This window comes from Coenobita brevimanus, chromosome 54 (genome assembly GCF_032717465.1).
Source record: "Coenobita brevimanus isolate Jiangsu-jjx chromosome 54, ASM3271746v2, whole genome shotgun sequence".
In the NCBI taxonomy this organism is placed as follows: domain Eukaryota; kingdom Metazoa; phylum Arthropoda; class Malacostraca; order Decapoda; family Coenobitidae; genus Coenobita; species Coenobita brevimanus.
Window position 1 is genome coordinate 28610461 of NC_137007.1, and position 25893 is coordinate 28636353.

Sequence of the window (25893 nt, forward strand, 5' to 3'; positions counted from 1 at the left end):
GAAATGTAACATTTGACAGGCCATAAATTTCTTCGTCAAAGCCTGGAATAATACAACATTGGCAACCATTAAACAAGCGTGGTGCGGCCGGGGCAACAGCAGGGTCACTCGGAACCCTTGTCATTTAAGTCCATCAGGCCTGTTGTCTACTGTTGTTGAGGTGACTGACCATACTGTATTTTTGTTATTGTAGCTATATCTGTAGTATATGTCTGAAAAATTTACCCTTTATTATGTCTCTAAGGGTCAAAAAATGTCAAGGTATGAAAGGGTACCGCCCACATGCAAGTTTTCCCATGAGATTATGTATTCACAGTGCCCGATTTCACAGGACCAGGACCGCCCATCCATTCGCGCACTGTGGGAACTTACTGTTTTGTTTTCGTTTTCGTTTTTGAAGGCTCCAATGTGCTTGCATGCATCAGCCTTGGTCACCTAATGGCAGCTCTCCATACTGCACGATCTGTGGCAGCCTCCCTGTTCAGTCCCTTAACCCTGAGGTCACACTTAATGACCTCGTCCCAGGTTTTTGTCGGTCTACCTGTCACTACCCAGTCCCCACCATTAACACTTCTCACTTTCTGCACCCAGTTATCATCCCCCATTCTCGCCACATGCCCAGACCATCTCAATCTACCTCTCCTCATCACAACACCAATACACTTCAGTCCCATCCTACCTCTCAACTCTTCCATTGTAAACCTAGCCCCCCCAGGCCTTACACTCAAGGACACACTGCACACCCACCTAATCATTGCTATTTCTGTACTTTTGAGCCTGTGAATATCCTCTTCCTTTACTGCCCAGGTCTCACTACCATACAGCATGACACTCCTAACACATGCTGCATACAGAGACTCCTTAACAGGTAGAGAGAGTCCTGTCAATGTCAAGAGAGGCAACAGCTCCCTGAACTTGAACTTCTTCCAACCACTTCTCACCCTAGCCACAGAGCTAGCTTCAGCCCCACCTCCAGCACATAACATGTCTCCCAAATAACAAAACTCGTCCACACACTCAAGAGACTCCCCAGCAAGTTCAATCCTTTCATGCCTGACAATCTCCACCTGCTCTCCCCGACGTGCTGCACACATAAAGTCAGCATTATCACACACTCTACCTCTAATACCACTACATCTCCTGTGCACCCATTTATCACAAACACTGCACGAGATGGAATTACTTCTCACTCGCTTGTGACAAACTGCACATGGCCACTCTCCCTCTTCTTTGACTGTACCACCACCAACCCTAGATATCATCACTTCTGTTTTATCTGCATTTACCCTTAAGCCCGTGTGCCCCATACCATGTCTTCACTTCCTAAATCTTTCCCCCACCTCCCTTTCATTCTCCACAATCAACACAAATCATCAGCATACAACATTTCCCTCGGGAGTCCGTTTCTGAAGTCACGTGAGAGGGCTTCATGTACCATGATAAACAACATGGCACTCAAAACTGACCCCTGATGCACACCAACATTCATGGAAAACTCATCACTCAAATCTCCTTTCACTCTTACCTGGGTGCGAGCACTCACATACATGGCCCTAACCACCCTAACCAGCCACTCCTCCAAGCCAAGCTTTCTCATTGCCCACTTCACCACCTCTCTAGGGACTCTGTCAAAGGCCTTTTCCAAATCAACAAAAACAAAATACAGATCCCTTTTCTTCCCAATATATTTTCCCTGAAGCTGTCGAACAATGAATATGTCATCAGTGGTCCATTTGCCTGGCATAAACCCAAACTGCATCTCATCAATATTCATTCTTTCTCTAATCATACTATCTAGAACTCTCTCCATTACCTTCATTATCTGATCTAAAAGCTTAAACCTCTCTCTCTCTCTGTTGTATATATACTGTATATATATATGTATACTGTATGTATAAACATTGTTAAACTGGGGCTCGGTCATCAGGCGGGGTAGGGTGGTATTTCTACCCCCGTCACTATTCTGGGGTATCACTTATAGGGGTATCATAAATCGGGGTTTGCCAGTGTATGTGTACACCTCTCATGGCCTGTATTCGAAGGGGATGCATTCCATAAAAAGTGGTTGAATAATGAATTGGTCAAATAACAAACCGATTTTCCCCATAAGATTGTTAAGAAATAGGGGAGTTGGGTTCCTGATCACCATCATCATTCGATAAATATTCAATAAAGATGGAAAAAAAATACCAATAAATCTGAACGAAAGTGACTCAGGGATTTGAGCTGTTTTCTTATAGATCTGCATTCTCAAGTAAAATTATTTTAGTACCATTGTACATACATCTCATATGACTGACATTTGATTTTTGATCTGAAAAATATTGGAGGACAAACAAAATACAGGGAGCCCCCAATAAACGAAAAGGTTTCATATATCGATTTTTCATATTTTGAAGCATTTATCCCCATAAGAAACTTAAGAAAATGAGATGTTTTCCAGGAGCCCCCCAAAAACTGTCATCTGACTCCTCTGTACTGTACTAGGCTGGTTGTAAGTTCTTAAATCTACAGTAGAAATGTTAATAAAAGGTAAATGAACTTTAAGCAGTTGTTCATTTATCAAATACAATACATCCCCCTAGTGTGCAAGTATATGGGCGGCAGAGGATGGCGCGTACTAGGAATTCACGTACTCTGAATACATAAACTTATGGGAAAAATTACATATGGGTGACACCCTCCTTCATGGGCAACCCTTGAGACTCCTTCCAGGCATAAGTATTGTACTGTACAGGGGAACTATCTAAGACATATTACCTAAGATAAAGTAAACCAACAAGGTTATGGCTTTACTAAGTCAACAAGGATATGGCTTAACTAAACCAACAAGAATATGGCTGCTCACCTTAACCCAAGAGGACAACAGGCAAATTGTCTCCTTCACCACTCAGTTTCAGGACAATTCGGCATCATGTCAATTCGCCATCACAAAAATGACAGGACAATTCACTGTCATTAATGAAGACATCTATGCGTGACACTAGAATAATTCAAAGGCGACTACAACGAGGAAGAAACAGAGTAATTAAACCGCCAGTGATGGAGAGTGGAGACTTGTCTGTGAGCCATTTCCTGAGGAGGATCAAGAGGATGATGCAGTGTCCAAGATGTCAGAAATAGACTTTGAAGGGTTTGTGAACGAAGTGAGTGCATTAGCTAGTGAAAGTGTCGAAAGTGCTGGTGACGAGAGTGATGAGGAAGGTGGTGTGTCGAGTGGTGCAGGAGAGAATTTGCCGTCAGGTCAATTGACCGTTAGACAATTCCCTGTCAAAACATGGACGATTCCCCGTCAGGACAATTCGCATCCTGGACTATTCCCCATCATTCTATAAATACAGTATACTTATTATTAATTAATTAATACTTTCATAACCATCAGAGTCTATGTTCAATAGCATAGGTTTTGGATATTATTTTTATTAGTTGCACCTTTAGTCAATATTGACTAAAGGTACAACTAATAACTGATATCCAAAGCCTACGCTACTGAACATTGACTTTTATGGATCCCCCTGAAATATAGTTATTAAAGTATTGATTAATTAATAATAAGTATACTGACAGTGAATCGTCCATGTTTTGACGGGGAATTGTCTGACGGCGAATTGACTTGATGGCAAATTGTCTCGGAACCCTAGCGTGCAACTCCTGCACCACTCGACACACCGCCTTCCTCACCATGCTAGTCACCAGCACTTTCGACACTTTCAGTAGCTAATGCACTCAATTCGTTCATAAACCCTTCAAAATCTATTTCTGACACCTCAGACATTGCATCATCCTCTTGATCTTCCCCAGGAAATGGCTCACAGACAAGTAACCACTCTCCATCACTGGTGGTTGGCGCTTCTTGGGGTGGCAATGTCGTGTGCTCGGGATAACCCTGGATTTAGGCCACTCCTCTCTGCCCGTCTCGCTTACAACGAGTTCGATTCACATACTAATCATAAATACACTAAAATTCGAAAAAAATAGGTCCTCATGTACAATGAGGATCGCATACACTGAACTTGCGTACTAGGGGATGTACCGTACTGAGTAAAAAAATAGAAAAAAGTGTACAGTACACTGTACTAAATTGTAACAAAACACTCATAAAAGCATCTTATCAGTTAAACACGCATAAATTGACCCAAACAAACAAAAGTGATTTCGTATGACTGGCCACGTTCACAACACGTAAAAATTTCACAACACTTTTGTCACTTTCAGAAAAAAAGAAAACTGCAGTGCCATTGCGAAGGCAATGCCTCTGCCCAGCAACTGAACTGAACTGAACTGAACTGAACACTAAACACGTATAAATAGACCCAAACAAAAGTGATTTCACATGACTGGCCACCTTGACAACACGTGCCACTTTCAGAAGTCGTAAATTTCACTCCTTTCCCCACTCCCTGTCTCGATTACGGCAAATATTTTTTTTATTTCTTGTTACAGCTAGCCTACAAATAACTTGTAAAACTACCAATTATGAATTTAACTTACTTTGTCGGCATTTTCTTGGTTCCATTTTCTCCATCCTGCTGCTATGTGTCCGTGTGGCAAGCAGCAGGTGAGTTTGAGAAAGTGGTTGTCATCTTCTTGTAGAACTCCTTCTTTGTAACTGTACCAACAGTCAACACAGTTAAGCACATGGCACGGCCGATCTCGCTCACACCCTGGCCTTCCTCGTGCCTCTTGATAATCTCCAGCTTGTGCTCTAGCATCAGGGTCTGGTGCTGCTTCTTCTTGAGAGGCTCCACAGGAGATGATGAGGGTGCAGGATGCTTGGGTGGCATGGTGCAAGATGCAAAAGGTGCGATGTGAAAGCTTCTCGGGGTATAGACAGCTTGCACTACTCAGCCTGGGAGCGGGAACAGACTGGGACGAAGCGGAGGTAGTTGCTTGCCTTGCCATACACGGCTGATTGCACGCCAAATTTGAAACATTTTCTGGTAGCGTTTTTCGTACCATCGAAGCATACGCCTTTCGTACATGGGAATTTGTCCTTTATTTTTCACTTTCGTACCTTCGAGTTTTCGTATACTGTATCGGGGTTTCGTTTATCGGGGACTCCCTGTACAGTGATCCCTCATTTTTCCGGACACTCAGTATCGTTTTCGTTTTCGTTTTCGTTTTTAAAGGCTCCAACATGCTTGCATGCGTCGGCCTTGGTCACCTAATGGCGGCTCTCCACGCTGCACGATCCATTGCAGCCTCCCTGTTCAGTCCCTTAACCCCAAGGTCACACTTAATGACCTCGTCCCATGTCTTTCTCGGTCTACCCCTCATAACCCCACCCTCAATATTAACACTTCTCACCTTCCTCACCCAACTATCATCCCCCATCCTCTCCACATGTCCAAACCACCTCAATCTACCTCTCCTCATCACAACACCAATACACTCCAGTCCCATCCTACCTCTCAACTTTTCCATTGTAAACCCAGCCCCTCCAGGCCTTGGACACAGGGACGCACTGCACATCCACCTAATCATTGTCATTTCTGTACGTCTGAGCCGGCGAATGTCTTCCTCCTTCACTGCCCAGGTCTCACTGCCATACAGCATTACACTCCTAACACACGCTGCATACAAAGACCCCTTAGCACGTAGGGAGAGCCCCCTCAATGTCCAGGAGAGGCAAGAGCTCCCTGAACTTCTTCCAACCACTTCTCACCCTAGCCACAGAGCTAGCTCCAGCCCCACCTCCAGCACACAACATGTCTCCTAAATAACAAAACTCTTCCACACACTCAAGAGATTCACCAGCAAGTTCAATTCTTTCACGCCTGTGATCTCCACCTGCTCACCCCGGCACGCCGTACACACAAAATCAGCATTATCTCGCAGTCTACCTCTGATACCACTACATCTCTTATGCACCCATTTATCACACACACACCACAAGATGGAATTACTTCCCACGCCCTTGTGGCAAACTGCACATGGCCACTCTCCCTCGTCTTTGACAGTACCGCCACCAACCCTAGATATCATCACTTTTGTTTTATCTGCATTTACCCTTAAACCCTTTTGCCCCATACCATCTCTCCACTTCCTAAACCTTTCCTCCGCCTCCCTTTCATTCTCTCTCTCTGCAATCAACACCAAATCATCAGCATACAACAACTCCCACGGGAGTCCGTTTCTAAAGTCACGTGAAAGGGCTTCAAGTACCATGATAAACAACATGGGACTCAATACTGACCCCTGATGCACACCAACATTCACGGAAAACTCATCACTCAAATCTCCATTCACTCTCACCTGGGTGTGAGCACCCACATACATGGCCATAACCACCCTAACCAGCCACTCCTCCAAGCCAAGCTTTCTCAATGCCCACTTCACCACCTCTCTAGGGACTCTGTCAAAGGCCTTTTCCAAATCAACAAAAACAAAATAAAGATCCCTTCTCCTACCAATATATTTTTCCTGAAGCTGTCGAACAATGAATATGGCATCAGTGGTCCCCCTACCTGGCATAAACCCAAACTGCATCTCATCAATATTCACTCTTTCTCTAATCATACCTTCTAAAACTCTCTCCATTACCTTCATTATCTGATCTAAAAGCTTTATACCTCTATAATTCCCTCTTTCCAGGGCATCACCCCTTCCCTTTATACACATTTACAATTACACTCTTCAGCCAATCATCTGGGACAACACACTCATAAATAATCCTATTTATCAGGTCAGTGACTAAACTCACCCCTATATTGCCTGAGGCCTTCAACATTTCGGCAGTCAACCCAGACACACCTGCTGCCTTCCCCACCCTCATCCTGCCTATTGCCTCACTCACAGTAGCAGTATCAATCAAAGGCCAAGGGCCAGACACTGGATCTGCTGGCTCCAAACCTTCCCTGTCCCAGTCAAACTCCTCATTCAACAACCGGTTATAATGCTCTCTCCATGCATCTTTAATATCCTCACTGTTCACCACTACCCTTCCTTCATCATTCTTCACACACTGCTCACCTATGATATCCCGATTATCCCTCTTCACCTGACCTGCCACCCTAAATATATTTTTCCTTTCCCCATGATTTAGGTTATCAAGTAATTGTCTCTGTGACTCAGACTTTGCCCTGTATACCTCTCTCCTAGCCCTACGCTTGGCAGCCAAATATTCCTCTTTGCTACCACCCTTCTTCCATTCCCGGAAAAGCCTTCTTTTCTCCTTAATTGCAGCTTCTACACCCTCATCCCACCACCAAGTTACTTTATGTCTTGGTGGTCCTCTTATCCAGACATGTTAAGTATCTGGACGGTGGACCTTGGCTGTATTAAACCGTTATCCGAATTTACTTGCCATAATCCGGATGTAAAAGTGCCCTAAAACTTCGGCCGGCCAGCTGATATGTTCAGACATTCATTGTCATTGCCGCTGGGCTTGAGCTGTGAGTGGGAAGTAATCTGTAACTCACAGCCAGAGCTAAAATGTCCATCCGCCTCTGTACTGAATGGTCAAAGTCATGCACTTGTCCTATAACTCCGAGTGAACCTCCAGCACCCAGCAATATGACTGTATCCCGCAAGCAGTGTCAAAACGTATGTATGCTTCCCCACCCAGTGTCCAATATCGCACGCCCACCTGGCTAACTCATTCCTGACTGTCACTGAGATTGTAACACAGACTGTAAGCCACAAGTACATGTTCGATGACACTGGCCATCCCCTTCTCCACCAAACGTTGAAAGTCATGCGGCCACCGGGCTAAGTCTTGCCCAGCCGTCACCACCATCAAACAGAGACCAGAAGCCTTGAGTACATGTTCGATGACAGCGCCTGTCCCTCTGTCTACAGAAGGTGAAAGTTGTGCGGCCACCAGGACACACACACACACACACACACACAGAAAGCGAGATTCCTTCCCATGATATAATTACAATATCAGTACAGTAATTTTTGTACCAATGCATATGGTAGTACCGTACACAGAACATTACTGTACGTGTGTATGTACAGTACCGTACAGTACACTTCCACTCAGTATGGGTATTCATTTCAATACCACAGTCAGCCACCTTAGCCAAGCAGCCCTATTGGAATAGGCTAGGTTTGCTTAGGTTAGGTAAAGATAACCTATGTAATTTTGCCTGGGAAACACACTGAGCTTATTTTTAAGAAAATCCTATGGTTATTTTTGAAAGGACGAGGCGAGCATTGTTCCTGGCTGAGGGATACCGGTTGCCACCACGCGTGTAACACATACCGCAAACCACGAGTACATGTTTGGTGAATGTGCCCGTCCGCCTCTCTACTGACAGTCGAAAGTAATGCGGCCCCCGAGACACACACACACACACACACACACACACACACACACAAAGTGAGAGAGAGAGAGAGAGATCCCTTCTCACGATATGATTACAATATCAGTATGGTAGTTTCTGTGCCAGTGCATATGATAGTACTGTATTTGTGTATGGACAGTGCTGTACAATACACTTCCATTGGGTATGGGTATTCGTGTCAATACCACAGTCAGCCACCTTAGCCAAGCAGCCCTAATGGGACATGTTAGGTTAAATTGGGTTAGGTTAGGTTAGGTTTGGTAAAGATAACCTATGTAATTTTGCCTGGGAAACACATTAAGCATATTTTCGAGAAAATCCTATGGCTAGTTTTGGATGGACGAGGCGAACATTGCTCCTGGGTGAGGGGTACCAGTGGCCACCACGGGTGCAACACACACCACAAGCCACGAGTAAATATACGGTAAAACTGCCCGTCCACCTTTACACTGAGTGGCAGAGGTCCCCTGGCCTGCGGGATTAATGCAGAAACCCCCCACCACGCATGCCTGTCCGCTTCCCTACCAGATGGTCAGAGTCGCCTGGCAGGCAGCATTAGTCATACACTGCCCAAGGCAGTGATACACTGATCATCCATTGTTGCCGTCATGTGCTAACCCTTGCTTGGGCAAATGGAAGTGAACCTTATATGCAGATGTCAGTTTGCCATGCTTTGCTGCCTCTGTGCTCGAAAGCAACCGTTGGGTGCGATATGGCAGCACTGTACTGCTTTCCGGCAAATAGAAGCCCGCACCTCAGTTCCTGTCTCTCTGTTCGTCATGAGCGGTGGTGCTTGCTTCGATGGCTGTGATTGTGGTTGCATTAGTGGTAGTTCCCTACCTTCTTCAGGTTGTGGCCTTCTATCTATCTATCTATTGCCAGACGCCTCAATCCCGTTTGGGGTGGCCACAAACAAATCGCCTCCAAGTCGCCCTGTCCCCCACTATTTCACTGCCCTGCTCCCAACTCATACCCCCCTCTCTCATATACCTCTCCACCCCATCTCTCCATCTCATCCTCGGCCTCCCCCTCCCTCTTCCCCCCTCCACCTCACTCACATACACTCTCTTCGTCAGTCTTTCACCCTCCATCCTCTCCACATGGCCAAACCACCTCAGTGTGTTCCTCATAATGCATCCTATCACATCCACATCCACACCACAACGCTCCTTTATATCCTCATTCATCAGCCTGTCTCTCCACGTGACTCCACAGGCTCCTCTTAAATAACTCATTTCCACTGCTCTCACTCTTGACTTGTGTCCTTCCAACAATGTCCAAGCTTCACTTCCGTACGTTAGAGTTGGTATCACAATACTGTCATGTAGTAACTTTTTCACTTCCATGCTCACTTCCCTGTTTCTTATCACTGCTTTCAAAGAACCAGCAACCTTTCTTCCCTGCTGTACCCTTTCAAGCACTTCACCCTCCAAACCTCCATCCTTACTCATCACACTACCCAAATACTTAAATGTACTCACATTTTCCAATTCCTCACCATCTAACCTCGCTGTACATTCACTAACTTCACCTCTCTTAAAGACCATCACTTTACTGTTCCCTACATTCACCTTTAGGTTCCGTTTCTTACACACTCTCTCAAATTTATCCACCAAGCCTTGCAGCTCCCCTTCGTCTTCACTCAACAACACAGTATCATCTGCAAACAACAGTAGAGGGAGTTTCCAAACACTATCCTCTCTCACCAGGGCCTTGCTCTGCTATATTCTCGTGTGTGTGGCGATGGCCCCACCACCACCTGAGAAGTGGAAGAGGAAGGTTCTGAGTCTGGAGAAGAAAGGTGAGGTATTGGGCAAGGTTGACGCGGGCTAGACCACAGGACGCATTCTTCGTGAATATGATCTATCCTGTTCAGCATTGTTCGATATCAAGAAGTCATGCGACAAGCTTTCGTAGTACATACAGGACTGCCAAAAGCACACATTGAGGTGACAGGAAGGTCATGGCTTAGGCCCAGTACGCCATTATCGACCGGTCGACATTGATGTGGTTTCATCAGCGACGTTGTGCCGGTGTGCTAGTGTGTGGGACCGAGGTGAGGGCTACTGCTGAGAAGTCTGCACACCTGCACAATGTGCAGGACTTCAAGGCTCCTGAGGAATGGCTCTTTCACTTCAAGCTTCGCCATGGACATACTGGCTGTAAGGCACACGGCAAGGCCTTGGACGCGGCAGCGGAGGAAGTAGACCAGTTTCTCCAGAAAGTGCTGCTCCTGATCAAGGACGAGGCCATGCCCTTGGTCAAGTCTATAATGCTCACGAAACTGGTCTCTTCTACTGCTCCTTGCCCATCAATACCCTGGCTGAGGAAAGGGAGAATTCTGTGCATGGTCAGAAGTTGTCCAAACAACGTGTCTCTGTTTTGTGCTCTGCCAGTGCTAATGGGATGCACCACCTCAAACCTGTTGTTGTTGGTCGTGCAAAGCAACCACGATGTCTCCGTGGGTTGATGGATAGCCTGCCTGTTGTGTGGTACCATTCTGTGAAGGCCTGGTTTACTGCTGAGATCTTTAGAGATTGGGTCCACAGACATTTCATCAAGGAGGTTATCCATTATCAAACGGAGGTCCTTGGAATCGCTTGCGACCAGGTGAAGGCACTCCTGCTCCTGGTCAGTGTCCCCACACATCTGTCTGAGAAGGATTTGGTTACTTTTGATGGGCAGATTAGGTGCATGTTTCTGTCACCTAATACAACTGCTCTGATTCAACCAGTGGATGAGGGTGTTTCATGGCTGCAAAGACTCTGTACTGACAGTGGTTCCTGAACGAGGCGATGGTGGTGCTGGAGGATGAGGATGCGGTCAAGGACACACGTGGGGAGCAGACTTTGCATAATCTTCGGCATTACAACCTGAAGTCTTTAGTGTTCAGCTGGGCAAACGCGTTGAAGGAAGTCTCCATCAAAATCCTTGAAAGCAGTTGGTCTTGTCTCTTGCAGGGGATCGATGCCAAGCACAATGTTGAGGGGTTTGATGTGGATGATTTCCGCAGTTGCCTTAGAACAGCAGGAGAGCAGGTGGACGTCGACAACGTGCAGGATTGGCTGGATGACAACGGCGGTGATCCTGGTTACCAGACCGTGTATGATGAGATCACCACTGCTGCGTCTGTGGGCACAGAAGTGGACAGCGGGACCGACAAGGACAAGAATGAAGACCCTGACTTGCAGCCCTCTGCAGCTTCTTCATTCATTCGTCTCAGTGTCCTTCATGATTACCTGGGAGGGGTTCTGGGGTATGCTGAGCACCCACACTGTGACAAGGAGTTGCCGCCACTCCACCTGGCGATGGAGGTGCGGGGAGTCCGGGACGCTGTCATCCTCCGGCAGAATCGTCGGTCGTATCGCCAGACCAGGATCGAGTCATTCTTCAAGCCTGCAACCACCACAAGTGCCAGCCCATTCTCACCACCACCACCACCACAAAACTTGTTTCCTGCCCTCACCTCTGGACCCACAACTGAGCATGTCAACAGTCATTGAGTCTCCATTAGACGTAAGTTTTCGGCTGTCTTCGGAGTCTCCTGAGGTAGGTAGGCCACCATCACCGCATCGCACATCACCGGTCATCGCCAACGTCCGGCAGGTTGAGGATGACGAGGAGGAGGAGTTTCTGGACCTTTGTTAGACGCTGTTGTTTGCCATTAGACCACACGGGACAACTCTACACCTGCTGGAGGTGGCCAGTTACGAAGCCTGGTGGTGGTGCACTGGGTGATAAGTACCCTAACCGGCTGTTTTTCAGCAGGAAATTTTAAGTTCCTTTCATAGTTCCATGGCGCTAAAATTTATTTAGGATATTCCTATGTGTGTATTGAGGTCACAATATAGCAGAATGACTGGAAAGCAGTGCCAGAAATAGGAGGGGTACTGTACATGGCAGTAATGTTTAGGTATTGTGTTTTTTGGTTTTCACTTTTTTTTTTTTTTTTTTCGTGGTTTTCTTGATGCTGAAAATTTATTTTGGATAATCCTATATATATGTTGATGTCGAAATATGGAGGATGCCTGGGAAACAGTGCCAAGATAAGGAGTGGTGCTGTACATCCAGTAGTGTTTAGGTACAGTGTTTTATGGTTTTCAATTTTTTTTTTTTTTTTTTTTTTGAAAATTATCAGTATTTTGGATAGTCCTATCTATGTTTTGATGTCAGAATATGCTAGAATGACCTGAAAACACTACCAGAATAAGGAGGGGTACTGTACATACAGAAATGTATAGGTGGGGTGTTTTTTGGTTTTCAGTGGTTTTCCTGCATGGTTTTCTTGGTGTTTAGCATTACTTTTGACATCCCTATGTGTGTTTAGATGTCTAAATATGCATGAGTGACCGGAAAACAGTGTTAAATTAAACATAGATACTGCAGAAATAGGTTCGGTATAGGTTGGAGGTGGGTATAGGTAGGGTCTGGGTATGGTAGGGGAAATGTTCATTATCTGGATGTTGCCATTACCTGGACATGCCTTTGGCTCTATTATCTCCAGATAAATGAGGTATTACTTTATACCTACTTAGCAATATTAAAGAAAGCTGCCTGAATGCCTTTGATTTTTTTTTTTTTTTTTTTTTTTAATGCGAGGAAGAAGGAACCAAAGGCCATGACCCCGCAGTAACAGTTCCCTCCAAGAGAAAAACAAAATACAATAGAGAGCCAAATTCAAGATCCGATCATTTTGAGATGCCTGGACACACTGCGTTTGAAAGACTGGAGATCATAGGCAGCAGGAAATACAGACAGAGGGAGACAGTTCCAGAGTTGACCTGTTGCATAAATGAAAGACTGGGAGCAATGGTTAACTCTTGCATTAGAGAGTTGGACAGAAAAGGGATGAGAGTTTGCTGCCAGACGGATGCTACATGCCCATCGTAGAGGTGGAGGAATGCAAGCAGACAGTTCAGAGGAGCAGTGACCATTAAAGTAGCGATAGAAAAGAGATAAAGATGCAACAGTGCGGCGAAGAGACAGAGGTTGAAGGGAGTCAGTAAGAGGAGGAGAGTTAATGAGACGAAAAGCCTTTGACTCCACCCTATTGAGAAGAGCTGTATGTGGGGAGCCTACCCACACATGAGAGTTGTACTCCACACAGGGGTGGATAAAACCCCTGTATAGAGTCAACAATTGTGCAGGGGTAAAGAAAGAGCAGAGTCGGCTTAGCACACCCAATCTCTTGGAAGCAGATTTTACAAGAGATGTAATATGATCTTTCCAAGATAAGTCCCGAGTAAATGAAACCCCAAGCATGTTCAAGGATGATGCAGGATTAAGCTGAATATTATTAAACATTAGTGGGTATACCTGTGGAAGATTTTGTTGGGTTGATAGCTGTAAGAACTGAGTCTTAGATGCATTAAAGACAACCATATTATTTTTACTCCAGTCAGAGATACGAGCCAAGTCAGACATTAGGTGTGCCATAGCCTCATCCCTTGTTTGTTGAAGTAACTGTTGAGATGGGCGTTGCAGGAACCGAATGGAAAGGTGAAGGGTGGAGTCATCAGCGTATGAGTGGATAGGGTTAGATGTACAGCTTAGAAGATCATTGATGAATAAAAGGAAGAGAGTTGGTGATAGGACAGAGCCCTGAGGAACACCACTGTTGATAGATCTAGGAGAAGAACGATGGCCGTTTACAACAGTGGCTATAGAACGACCAGAAAGGAAGCTAGCGATGAAGGCACAGATAGAAGGATAGAAACCGTAGGAGGGCAGTTTGGAAATTAAAGATTTATGCCAGACTCGATCGAAAGCCTTTGAGATGTCAAGTGCAATGGCAAAGCTTTCGCCAAAATCCCGAAAGGAGGATGACCAGGAGTCTGAAAGGTAGGTGAGAAGATCGCCAGTGGAGCGTCCCTGACGGAACCCGTACTGACAATTGGAAAGAAGGTTGTGATAGGAGAGATGCCTTAAAATTTTTCTATTGAGAATTGACTTGAAAACTTTTGAAATACAGGACGTTAAAGCAATTGGACGATAGTTGGAGGGTTGGGAGTGGTCACCCTTCTTTGGGACTGGCTGAATGAGAACAAACTTCCAGCAAGAAGGAAAGGTACAAGTTGACAGACAAAGGCGAAAGCGTTTGCCTAGGCAGGGTGTAAGCACAGAAGCACAGTTCTTGAGAACAACAGGAGGGACCCCATCAGGCCCATATGCCTTGTTAGTACTGAGGCCAGTGATGGCAGAAAATACATCAGCTGAAGAAATTTTAATGTCAGCCATGAGGAAGTCAGAGGGGGGAAGTGATGGAGGAACAGCACCGGAATCGTCTAAGGTGGAATTAGAGGAGAAAGTCTGTGCAAAGGGATCTGCTTTATCAGTAGAAGAAATAGCTACAGAACCATCAGAGTAGAAAAGAGGAGGGAAGGATGATGAGGTAAAGTTGTTAGAAAGATTTTTGGCAAGGTGCCAGAAGGAGCGGAAAGAATTCGAGTTGGAGAGTTGAGAGCATTTAGTATGGATAAAATTATTTTTAGTAGAGCGAAGAACAGACTTAGCTCGATTCCGGGCAGAAACGTAAAGATGATGTGATTCAGGGGTGGGTTGGCTCCGGTACCTTTTGTAGGCCCTCTCCTTGTTGCGGACAGCATTAGAACAAGCGTGATTAAACCAAGGCTTTCTTGCGTTAGTCAAAGGATATGAGAAAGGAATGTATGCTTCCATGCCCGAGAGAATAACCTCCATAATGTGCAAGGCACACTCAGATGGCTCCCGGCCATGGAAGCAATAATCATTCCAGGGAAAATCAAAGAAGTACTGCATGAGGGCTTCCCAGTCCGCGGCTCCAAAATGCCACAGACGACGTTTCCCTGGAGGGTCCACAGGCCGTACCGGAGTGATAGGACACGTTAAGGTAATAAGGTTGTGATCGGAGGAGCCCAACGGAGAGAAAAGATTAACAGAGTAAGCAGAAGGATTAGTTGCGAGGAAGAGGTCAAGTATGTTGGAACTCTCTCCAAGGTGGTCAGGGATACGGGTACGGTGCTGTACAGGCTGCTCTAGGTCATTAAGGATAGAAAAGATGTAGGCTTGTTCACCAGGTGGATCAGTGAAAGGAGAGGAGAGCCAAAGGTGGTGGTGAACATTGAAATCTCCTAGAATGGAGATTTCAGAGAAAGGAGAAATGGATAGAATGTGTTCCATCGTAGAAGTAAGATAGTCAAAGAATTTTTGATAGTCAGTAGAATTAGGGGATAGGTAAACAGCACATTGGGTCTGGTTAGTACTTGGATGGGTGACCGCCTGGGAACACCAGATGCTGTTGGCATCCCTACGTGTCAAGTGGGGTTGGTGGAGAATTAGTGCCCCTCTCTGTAAAACAATTAACTCTAAGCCCTTGGCCACCCCGTTTGGGATACATGGCGTCTGGCAATGAATGAATGAAATGTAAACAGCACGGATATATTTAGTCAGAGAATGACAGGAAAGCCGAAGCCAGAGTGTAGAGAATTCAGAAGAATTGAGTTCAGGAACACAAGAGCAAGATAAGTCGTTGCGTATATATACACAACAGCCACCTTTGGCTTTGAACTGAGTATAGAGAAAGTAGGAGGATACAGAAAAGGGTTTGCTGTCAGTTGCCTCAGACAGCTGAGTCTCCGTTAGAAAAAGAAGGTGAGGTTTAGAGGAGGAGAGGTGGTGCTCAACAGAGTGAAAGTTAGAGGAAAGGCCGTGAATGTTGCAGAAATGAAGAAGAAGAGAGTCAGACAGTGGTTTCAGGCACCTCGAGTCGTCATCGGGAGAGAGGCGGATGGTGGGGGCATTTATGGTCCCCCCCCCAGGGACTCCGAGGCTTGGTGATGAGACGCCATAATTTTTTACTTTTGGAAAAGGAAGTGTAGTGTGTACTGTGCATGTAGTTTGGTGTAGGTAGTTAGAGAAATTTGTACTGGAGAGCATGCTGGCCCACTCTCTGTGTAACTGAGACACTGAAAAAGTTCAGCAAAGGGGGATGGTCAGGAACTAGTCCTGAGGGCTGATGAAACAGGAGCTCCAGCACTCCCCGTCATCAGCTTTCCATGCTCCTTGGGAGTACTGCCCTACTCGACTGGTGCTACAGTCTACTCCTCACATGTTTGTTGCTGATCCTGCCGACTGGACATGATGTCACCACACCAAACAAACTCAAATGTATTCAATTTAAAACCATAAATAATAGAAGAAGCCTAACTGGAATTGCTGAAACCTAACTGGGGTGCTTTGCCCCCAGGACCTCCCAATGATTGAAACCTACCTAACCTATATGGGTAGCTTTAGCCAGAGTCTCTTGTGCTCCTCCCTCTGCTAATGCCCTGCCCTCTTCCAGATCTGCTTGTTGCTGATTGGCTGGGATAATTTTTCTTCTTATTAATAGAATAATGAGCCTTACTATGAAATAGTATCATATTGTTTACATTTATTTTGAATTCAGTTTTGTATGTTAAAGGAACACTATCCATCCATCCATCATCCAATCCTATGTCGCCCCACAGAGGAACGTAGGAACTCGGGGCTAGGCAAGTTGGTCCTGATATTTAAGATCAGAGTTACCAGCCTCGCTCATCCCTTAGTGGTATTACATGAGCAATAAACCCCAACCACCCATTTGATATCAACCTTCGCCGGCTCAATCCAATGGAGTGCCGTAATTACCCACTAAACCACCAGGTGCAAAAATTTGGTTTTATGGTTAGCACTCAGCATAGTATATGATTTCCTGGTGTAAAGGAAACCATTTGGCTTGTCACTCAGTGTAGAGTCACCCACAGACAGAAGGAAGAGGAAAGAATGAAGGAAAGAAAGACAGAAGAGGGAGTGTAAAGTCACCCGTAGGCAGAAGGATGAGGAAAGAATGAAGGTAACAAAGACAGAAGAGGATGGAAGGAAAAGAAGGATGGAGGAGAGGAAAGGGTTGACACCTGAGAGCAGCACTACATTGAGTGTACGGATGGTGAGCGACCCCACGTACCACAAAGGAAGCACTAAAATATACTAACTGAATCAAAATCAGTTTGAAAAGCACCACCCTGCCTCCTCCTGCAACTGCAGCTGAATTTTGGCGCCAAGCAAGTTCGGAGCTTGGCAGTAACACATGGCAACTGTGCCGCTGTTACTACTGTATTAAACATATTAAGTCATGTGTCTGTCATGTCTGGTAAGTTGCCATAGTATCATAACCATATTGTAATTCTCTTTATTTATTTCCGTAATTAATTTTTTAAAAATTAGAGGGATCGAATACAGAAGTAAGAAGACAAAATGTCAGTGGCTTCCAGTGGTGGGCAGCGCAAACGAAGAAGGACCTTGCGCAAGCGCAAAGCGCAATCCACAGTTCACTACCTTGCGCAAGCGCAAATGCGCAATCTGACAAATATTTAGCTTGCGCAATGTCGCAAAGCGCAAACCATTTGCATATATTTTTGGGAATTTCTGAAAAATATTGAGATATTTAAATAAAAGAGCATACCTACTTTTATTTATTATTGTTATTTTCTATTATTCGTAATCTGAGCAAGTATGCAATCTAATATTTAGCTTGTACAATGTCGCAAAGTGCTAGCGCAAATCATTTGCATATATTTGTGGGAATTACTGTAAAATATATATTGGTATAATTTAATAAATTACTAAATTAGCAACCTGCCCACCACCCACGGTGACTGAGGTACAGTAGGTCATAGTCCGGGAAAAACAGCCCATATTTACCAAGGCATTGTCAAAGATCACGTGATTACTGTATCATCAACTCTCTCTCTCTCTCTCTCTCTCTCTCTCTCTCTCTCTCCCCCTCCCTCTCCCTCTCCAACAGAGGAGGAAGGGAATGGAGAATAAGAGAGAGAGGAGGGAAGGAATGGAGAATAGGAGAGAGAAGAGGGACGAAGTTTATGCCTTATCTCCTCACTCAAAGGGACGTTCCTTTGCCATTCCCGTATTTATTCTCTCTCTCTCTCTCTGTCTGTTTGCCTGACTGTCTGTCTGCCTGTCTGTCTGTCTCTCTCTCTCTCTCTCTCTCTCTCTCTCTCTCTCTCGGGGATAAGATTAATTTCAACATTCACTTTTGCGGCTGAAATCTGACCAAGAGAGCAATGAAAAAGAAGGTAGAAGGAGATGAAGTCTCTCTCTTTCTCTCTCTCTCTCTCTCTCTCTCAGAATAATGCTCTTTATCTCTCACTCTCTCTCTCTTGTCTTGTCAAGACAGTTTATTTAATAATTCAATATAGATATACAATAGCATATGTAATTCATTAAAAAAAATAAAAAATCATGAAAACAAAGTATTTAAATAAAATATCCACAGCTTAATAAATTATTAGGCTGTGGATATTTGATTTAAAATAATATGTTTTAATGGTTTCTGTAAGGAATTGCATATGCTAATCTTAATAAATAATGTATATTTATTATTATTTACTAATAATAATAATTTAAAAAATATTAAAAATGCATTATCTCTGTTGAAGCATATTAAGAAAGCTACTACCCCCTTCCCTACCGCCTTCCCCCACCAACCCACCCTCACGACTCATCCCAGCCTCCCCCATCCCTTGTCCAGTCATGCGGGAAGCTCCCAAGACCACGTGTCCCTTGGATTGCACAGTGCGCAATCCACAGGGCAGGTGCGCAAGTGCAAATTTAGTTGTGTAAGCGCAACTAAGTTTGCACTTAGGCACCTGCCTTTTCATGTGCGCAAGCGCAAAATTGCGCATGATCTTGTGCGGTGCGCAATGCGCAAACGATATCACCGGAGCGCAAGGGTGCGCAATTGCGTTTTGCGCAAGTGTTTGCACACCTGCCCAGCACTGGTAGCTTCGTCTACTCGTTACATTATAATTATTTATACCATCAATGCTGTATAAGAAATTTGATTCTATACACATGAAGTCATTAAAATCTTATACACTGTGGAAGGAAAAGGGTTTTGTGTGTGTGTGTGTGTGTGTGTGTGTGTGTGTGGATACCAAATATAATGGGAAACAATCAAAACACTAAGTTCTTTTTAGAATATATACCTTTTTATTTTTGTTGAGGGAACTTTCGTTACTTTACAAACCTTTCAGGCCGATGACGTTCCTTGGTACTTTTTTCGTTACTTTACAAACCTTTCAGGCCGATGACGTTCCTTGGTACTTTTTTCCAACATCCTTTACTACAGAACAACCCTAGTTAAATGGAAAAGATATACAGTAACCTCTCAAATAACGCTAGGGTTAGGTTCCTGGAGAGGTCGCGTTAGTTAAAAATGCGTTTTTTAAACATAATTTTCCCGTAAGAAACAGTGGTAATATTAGAGGTTACATTCCTTGACTCTGGGAAGTTCTACCCATTTGGGGAGTTATGCTACTCTAAACTTAAAAGCAACAATATTAATTTGAAGGAAAATCCACATAAAAAATAAGACCAGTACATTTGGGAAGAAATAAACGACATTTGAGCCCTAGTATGGCCGAAGCGTTGTTTACTTCTCCCCAAATACATACTGTTTTCGTTTTTTACGTGGATTTTCTTCCAATTCTGCTTCATTCACGGCATTGTGAAAGTTCCTCAACATTATTGATGCATTAGTAGGTCATAAAAACACTAGTGTAAAAGCAACATTTTCATTACAGTAAGTAGGTCACAAACAATAACAACACAACCTCAGTTCATCAATGCATCACTCGTCGTCTGCTGCTGTCCCTCCTCATCCCTCTACCCCACCTCCCGCTGCTTCCCACCCTAAATTGTTGTCCCTTCTTGCTCTGCTGTCCTTCCTCTTCCTCTTCCTCTGACTCCCGTGCTACTGGTGATGAAGATAACTCCCTAAAGTTTTCTGTTTTCTTCACAAAGAACTGCTCTGTCTTGGTCTGAGTGGTTTTCTTCTTTCTGTTCTGAAGCATCAAGTTGTAACAATATACATCTGCCATCACTCTCCTGGCCAAATTTTGTCCGAAAATGAGCCAAATTGCTCAGAATGGGGCCAAACTTCATATTCGAATGTTACAGTTTGAATAAAACCAGTTTAAGCAACAGACAAATAAAAAATTGTATTTATGCATGAACTGCCACACACGGTCTATCAGCTCGAGACTATCCAAGGCGCGCGACTAATCTGAAACCATCATGTACTGTATGTGTAAAGTCGCGTTAAATTGAGAAACCCTTGTTAGTTAAACATATCTCCTTAAATATTTGCTCGTGTTAAAACGAAAATGCGTTTTTTTAAACTTGTGTTAGTTGAGAAGTTACTGTAATTGCAGTTAAGGGGTTAAGTAAAAGTTTCGTTGCTTGATTAGTGAGAGCACCTACTGTAACATGGTTATCCAATGCTGGCTTGGCAAGACTGTGGCTTCCCTCATCCTACCCGGGTCGAGAGTGAGTGGGCGGGGCCAAGGGTGGGGCACAAGAGACTCTGGCTGACGCTACCAGTATAGTGCAGACTAAGGCGTGTATTCCGTAAAACTGACACCAGAACAGTATCATGCATTAAGTGTTTGTTAATCATTAGTTCAGTCGTCACCAGAGTTTGCGATTTGGTATTTTCCATTACCAAATGTGGGCCAATTTGGTAATGAAAAATTTGTTTGGTAATGAATCAGCATGATTCATTACCAGTTGGATTATTCACATGTATGAAGATACAGAGGGTGGAGACGGTGGAGTGTCTGCTCTTTCTGATTAATCTGCTAGCCTGCATAGTGCGAAAATAATCAACAAGCTACTAATTATAAGGAGAGTGATTATTTCCATTTGTATATATAAGTAGTGAAGAATAAATGCCTGCTCTAAGAATTTGGTAATGAAAAGTTATATTTGGTAATGAAAATTGAGGAGTTTGGTAACGTGGCCGAGTTCAAATCTGGCAACCCTGATCATCATCCTGCCATGCGATGGTGAAACACTCAGGTTGGTGAGCACATGACTGCGCTTGACAGGGGTAATAGTAGGGGTCTTGGGTGGAGCCATGGTGGTGCTGTAGTAATCCACAAGGCCAAAAAGAAATGCAGACAGATGAAGAGGCAACCGATTAGCAGGGCAGAGTGTAGGAGACAGGCAACCCAGCCGATCTGTCTGGCAGCGCCAGTTTGAATTGGCGAAGTGGCGGGATAACCATGTCGAATAACAAAAGGGTATAGATTTATAAATGTCGAAACAACAAATTGTTCTATAATGATCGGTCGAAAAATGAGAGTTTGGTGTATATACGCTTGTGTATATGCCTTTTAAAGGGATTTACAGGGTCAAATATCAGACCACAAAATACACAAATTATGGTATCCTGTGTTCTTGTATGCAGTGATCCCTTGGTTACCACACTAATTGGTACTGAGCGTAGTGTGTAATAATGAATTTCCGTGATAACGAAAGCACAGAACGTGGGATTTAACCTACTTTGTACTGGGCACCCCACTCATGAATCCAAAGTTTCTCATTTATAACAATTTATACCCACTAAAAATGCACACATTCTTGTGGTAGGTATCATAAACATACATTGGCATAGGTTAATGGAAAGTGATGAAAAGGGCGCAATAAGGAAGAAACACATACCATGGAGAGACCTGAGATAGGCTTGAGGTAGGGGTTCTGAGGCTAGTGGGCTGAGATGTAGCAGTTTTCACCACCTGGGATTAACTCCTTGATTAGGACCTCATATTTGAATCCCTCAAAACCATCAGAAACCACAGATACAGTATTACACAATCTTTGTTGGCAGAAACCAGTTCTGCTGCATGATAATAATGTATTTTAATAAAAAAATGTGCAATGACAGCAGGAGTGCAGATTTTCATTCTGCACTGATAATAAAAACTACCATAACCAAGGGGATGATAACCAAGGGATTACCATATTCATTACCAGATAATTATCATGATAATCTGCACAGAAGTTTGTCAGTGTATCACAGCTGTTTGGAGACCATCTTGCTTTCCCATAGGATTGTTGACTTTGGTTACACACACATATTAGATATTCATGAAACCAGTACAGTACAGTGTAGCAGCTTTAATTTTTGTTTCATCATCATCATCATCATCATCCTTGTTGTTATTGTTGTCATCCCCAGTGTCTTGTTCCTTCCTAGGAACCTCTGGACAAGGGATGGCGAGGACAGAAATAACTCTACACCACCTTAACCTCACACACCTTTCTTACTCTCTCAGACAGTCCTCTTCCTCCTCAACCTACTCTTTCTTCAGTGTTCACTTCCACTATTTTTTTACACAACGCAAGGTCTGCCTTTACACTGCCCTTTATATTGCTCACACAGTTTCTCTGGTACCCGGTCTAGGGGCATTGTTTGTACATGTCCGTACCTTCTCACTGTATGCCACTTTATTCACTCAACAATTCCACACCACTCCAGTACATTTTTCCTCCATTCTTTGATACCCATAAATTTCACTACAGGTTTTCTTACATCCACCATCCACTCCATGCCTGCAACTACTCGAAGGAAGATTTTGTTTAGCCATCTTATATGGGTACATGTCTGTACGTATAATGTTTATCCTTACAGTGCATCACTATTCTACATCGCAAAGGGTGAGGACAAAAGCAACCTGAGTGTGCGTGTACGTCAAAAGATGATTGTGGTATTGCTGGATGCCATGGAAACGCACCTCCGTGACTCTACCATGATGCGTAATGGCTGCCTCACTCTGTGTCAGTTCAGGATACCACAAGATGTAGTAAGTAGTTTACAGTGACTTAGTTCATCTGATCAACAAACAGATTTTGGGGGGTACAGTATTTGAATTGTGTCCGTAAGTTTCCTGTCAATACAGTAATCCCGCATATTTCGCGGTAGTTACGTTCTTGTAACCCCTGCGAAAAGTCAATTCCGCGAATACTCTATTAACAATTGAATCTTACACTTGTGTCCACCATGCTGCCCATCACACAGTCCATGTCCATACTGATTGCGAGACAATTCGCCGTCAGACAATTCCCCGTCAAAACATGGACAATTCCCCTTCAGAACAATTCGCACCCTGGACGATTCCCCGCCATTCTATAAATATACTAATCAATACTTTTATCAATATACTTATTATTAATTAATCAATACTTTAATAACTATATTTCAGGGGGATCCAGCAAAGTCTATGTTCAGTAGCGTAGGTTCTGGATATTATTTATTAGTTGCACCTTTAGTCAATAATTAACTTGTTTCTTTGTCGCTGTAGTCGCCTTTGAATTATATTCTAGCGTCACCCATAGCCATCTTCATTAATGAAGGCGAATTGTTTTGTGCTTGTTGTGACTGCGAATTGTCCCGAAACCTCCATACTCATCCCGAAATACCTTCTTACAAGATTGAAAGCACATACTCCATTATGAAGGAAAAACGTAAACACCGTACTGAAATACACAATTATCTACACATTTATTCACAAAACAGTACAAAATAAAAAGATGCATTAACTGGTGATAGCAAACACTCGCACGGTCACTTCTTAGCTTGTCCAGTAACACAATTTTCTCTGCTAAGGTCATAACTTTTCTTGATCGTTTTGTCACTTTGGAGTTCTTACTAATTGTATTATTAGCCTTTGGTGAGGCTGGTTTACGTCCTGGGGCCATGTGGAAAGCAAGTGGGAGGCAAGAGGCTCATATCATAGTGCGGTTAAAAGCACACCATACACGTAGGGCAGTCAGGCGTGGACTGAGGAATGCGGGGCAGAGAGCAGTGTTGCCATATCCAAACAACGAAATTATGCTAGGGCAATGAAAAAATTATGCTAGATTGAGCAAATTTGTTCCAAGTAAAAAATGAATTATGCTAACTTGAAGCTAAATGATAAAATTCTTTACATATTCGTGCAACATATTAATTATGTATTGTTTACTTTGAAAATATTAAAATGAACCTACATACAGTAAGAGGATAAATATCGGTTTTCTGCCCATACTGCTTTTTCCCACGAAACTTACGTTTTTCTGATGGATTTTGATATGATTCATTCGATTTTGAGCATCATTTCCGTCGGAAATAACCAGATTTTGAGATATGACCCCCCCATCCCCCTGCAATAATGGGGGATCTTTGCGGAATCGGGGGTTATAGGGAGGGTGGGAAACACAGAAAATGGTCATTTCCGACTGAAATGAAGCTGAAAATCGAATGAATCATACCAAAATCCATTGGAAAAACCTAGGTTTCATGGGTAAAGTACAAAGCTCAAGCTAATCCCAACCTAACCGAACCTAACCTAACCTAATCCAACCCAACCAAGCCCAAACTGAGAGTAACCAACTATTCAAACATCTTCTTACCTTATTTGTCTCTCTCTCTCTCTCTGATTTGTAGCTTTTATAAAATTATTCCAAAAATATTCCATTCCATTCTAAATTATGCTAGAATGATTCTAAAACTTCTAATATGCTAAAAAATATTCCAGACTCGAAAATTTGATCAAAATTATGCTAAAAGAATAAAATTATGTTAGATATGGTAACACTGGCAGAGGGGCCGCGGGAAAGGGACAGAGGGTGGCGTGAGTTTACCGCGCTACAATTGCAAGCTGTGGGAATTTCAAATTTTTTATTTTCTGTATATTCAAGGATATTTTTGTTGAACTTATTAATGCTAAGAAAATCCGCGAGAGGGCAAAACCGTAGACAAAAAATCCGCAAAAAATGCGGGATTACTGTACACTCAGGGTGTCCTTTAGGAAAAAGAACGGTACAGTCAGGCCTTGGTATACGTCAGTTAGGTGTGCGATAAATCAATGGAATGATGAGCAGGAATTTATACTGTACCCTGTTTCGCAAGAACAGTGAAAAAAATTTGCTTAATACGATAATTGTGGTGGCTGTGTACAGCAGTCCCATGCATACATGGTGCTTCCCGCACAAGCCATCAGTCAGATGTTTGAGTCAAGATGGGTGGCCAGTGTTTACATTTGTTGTGATCATCTCCCTACTGCTCTGTTTCATGGGTGCAAGGCCATTGAAACACCATTGCTATCTCCAAGTAAGAGTGCAAGTGTGCATTGAATAGTGCAATGTGTAGTATTAACCCTTAACCATGGGGCGTCACTTTCGTGACGCTTGGGAGGGAGCAAAGGATCATACTGCGGGGCGTCACTTTTGTGATTCTGTGTTATTTTGAATTCGCCCGGGCTTTCAAGTGGTGGCTTGTATCCTCTATCAGTACTGCCAATGTCCAACACTAGTCAGCACTCGTAATCTCATCTGTACTCCCATCCATTATTGACAATTTAGCCATTTCTCCCCGTTCTTGACTCCCCCCCCTACCTCCCCTAAATTACCCTCTCCTCTCGCCTGCCTGGCTGTGCTACGCTAAGTAAATCATCCCTGGAATTTTCCACTGATTTCATCCATTGAAATAAGCTCTATGCCGTATTATCATACTGTCTATCTATCTATCTATTGCCAGACGCCATAATCCCGTACAGGGTGGCCATTTGACTCAGAGTTACTTGTTTTACAGGGAGGGGCACTAACCCTCCACCAACCCACTTGACATGTAAGGAGCACGTATGGTTTGGTTATATGGTTACCACCCAGCGTTGTAAATGGTTTCTTGGCTTACAGGAAACCATTTGGCTTGTCACTCAATGTAAAGCCACCTGTAACGGAAAGAAAAGCATTAAGTAGTGAC

The 25893-nt window shown here is 43.8% G+C and overlaps 1 protein-coding gene across 1 annotated transcript in view; it reads left to right on the forward strand.

Moving 5' to 3' along the window:
• LOC145400934 (protein zer-1 homolog) overlaps window positions 1-25893 on the forward strand; it is a 397151-nt gene that overhangs the window by 146810 nt on the left and 224448 nt on the right. Inside the window, exon 6 of the mRNA XM_080273299.1 lies at window positions 22783-22954. Within this exon, the coding sequence (XP_080129425.1) occupies window positions 22783-22954 (172 nt within the window). The remainder of the gene's footprint in view (window positions 1-22782; window positions 22955-25893) is intronic.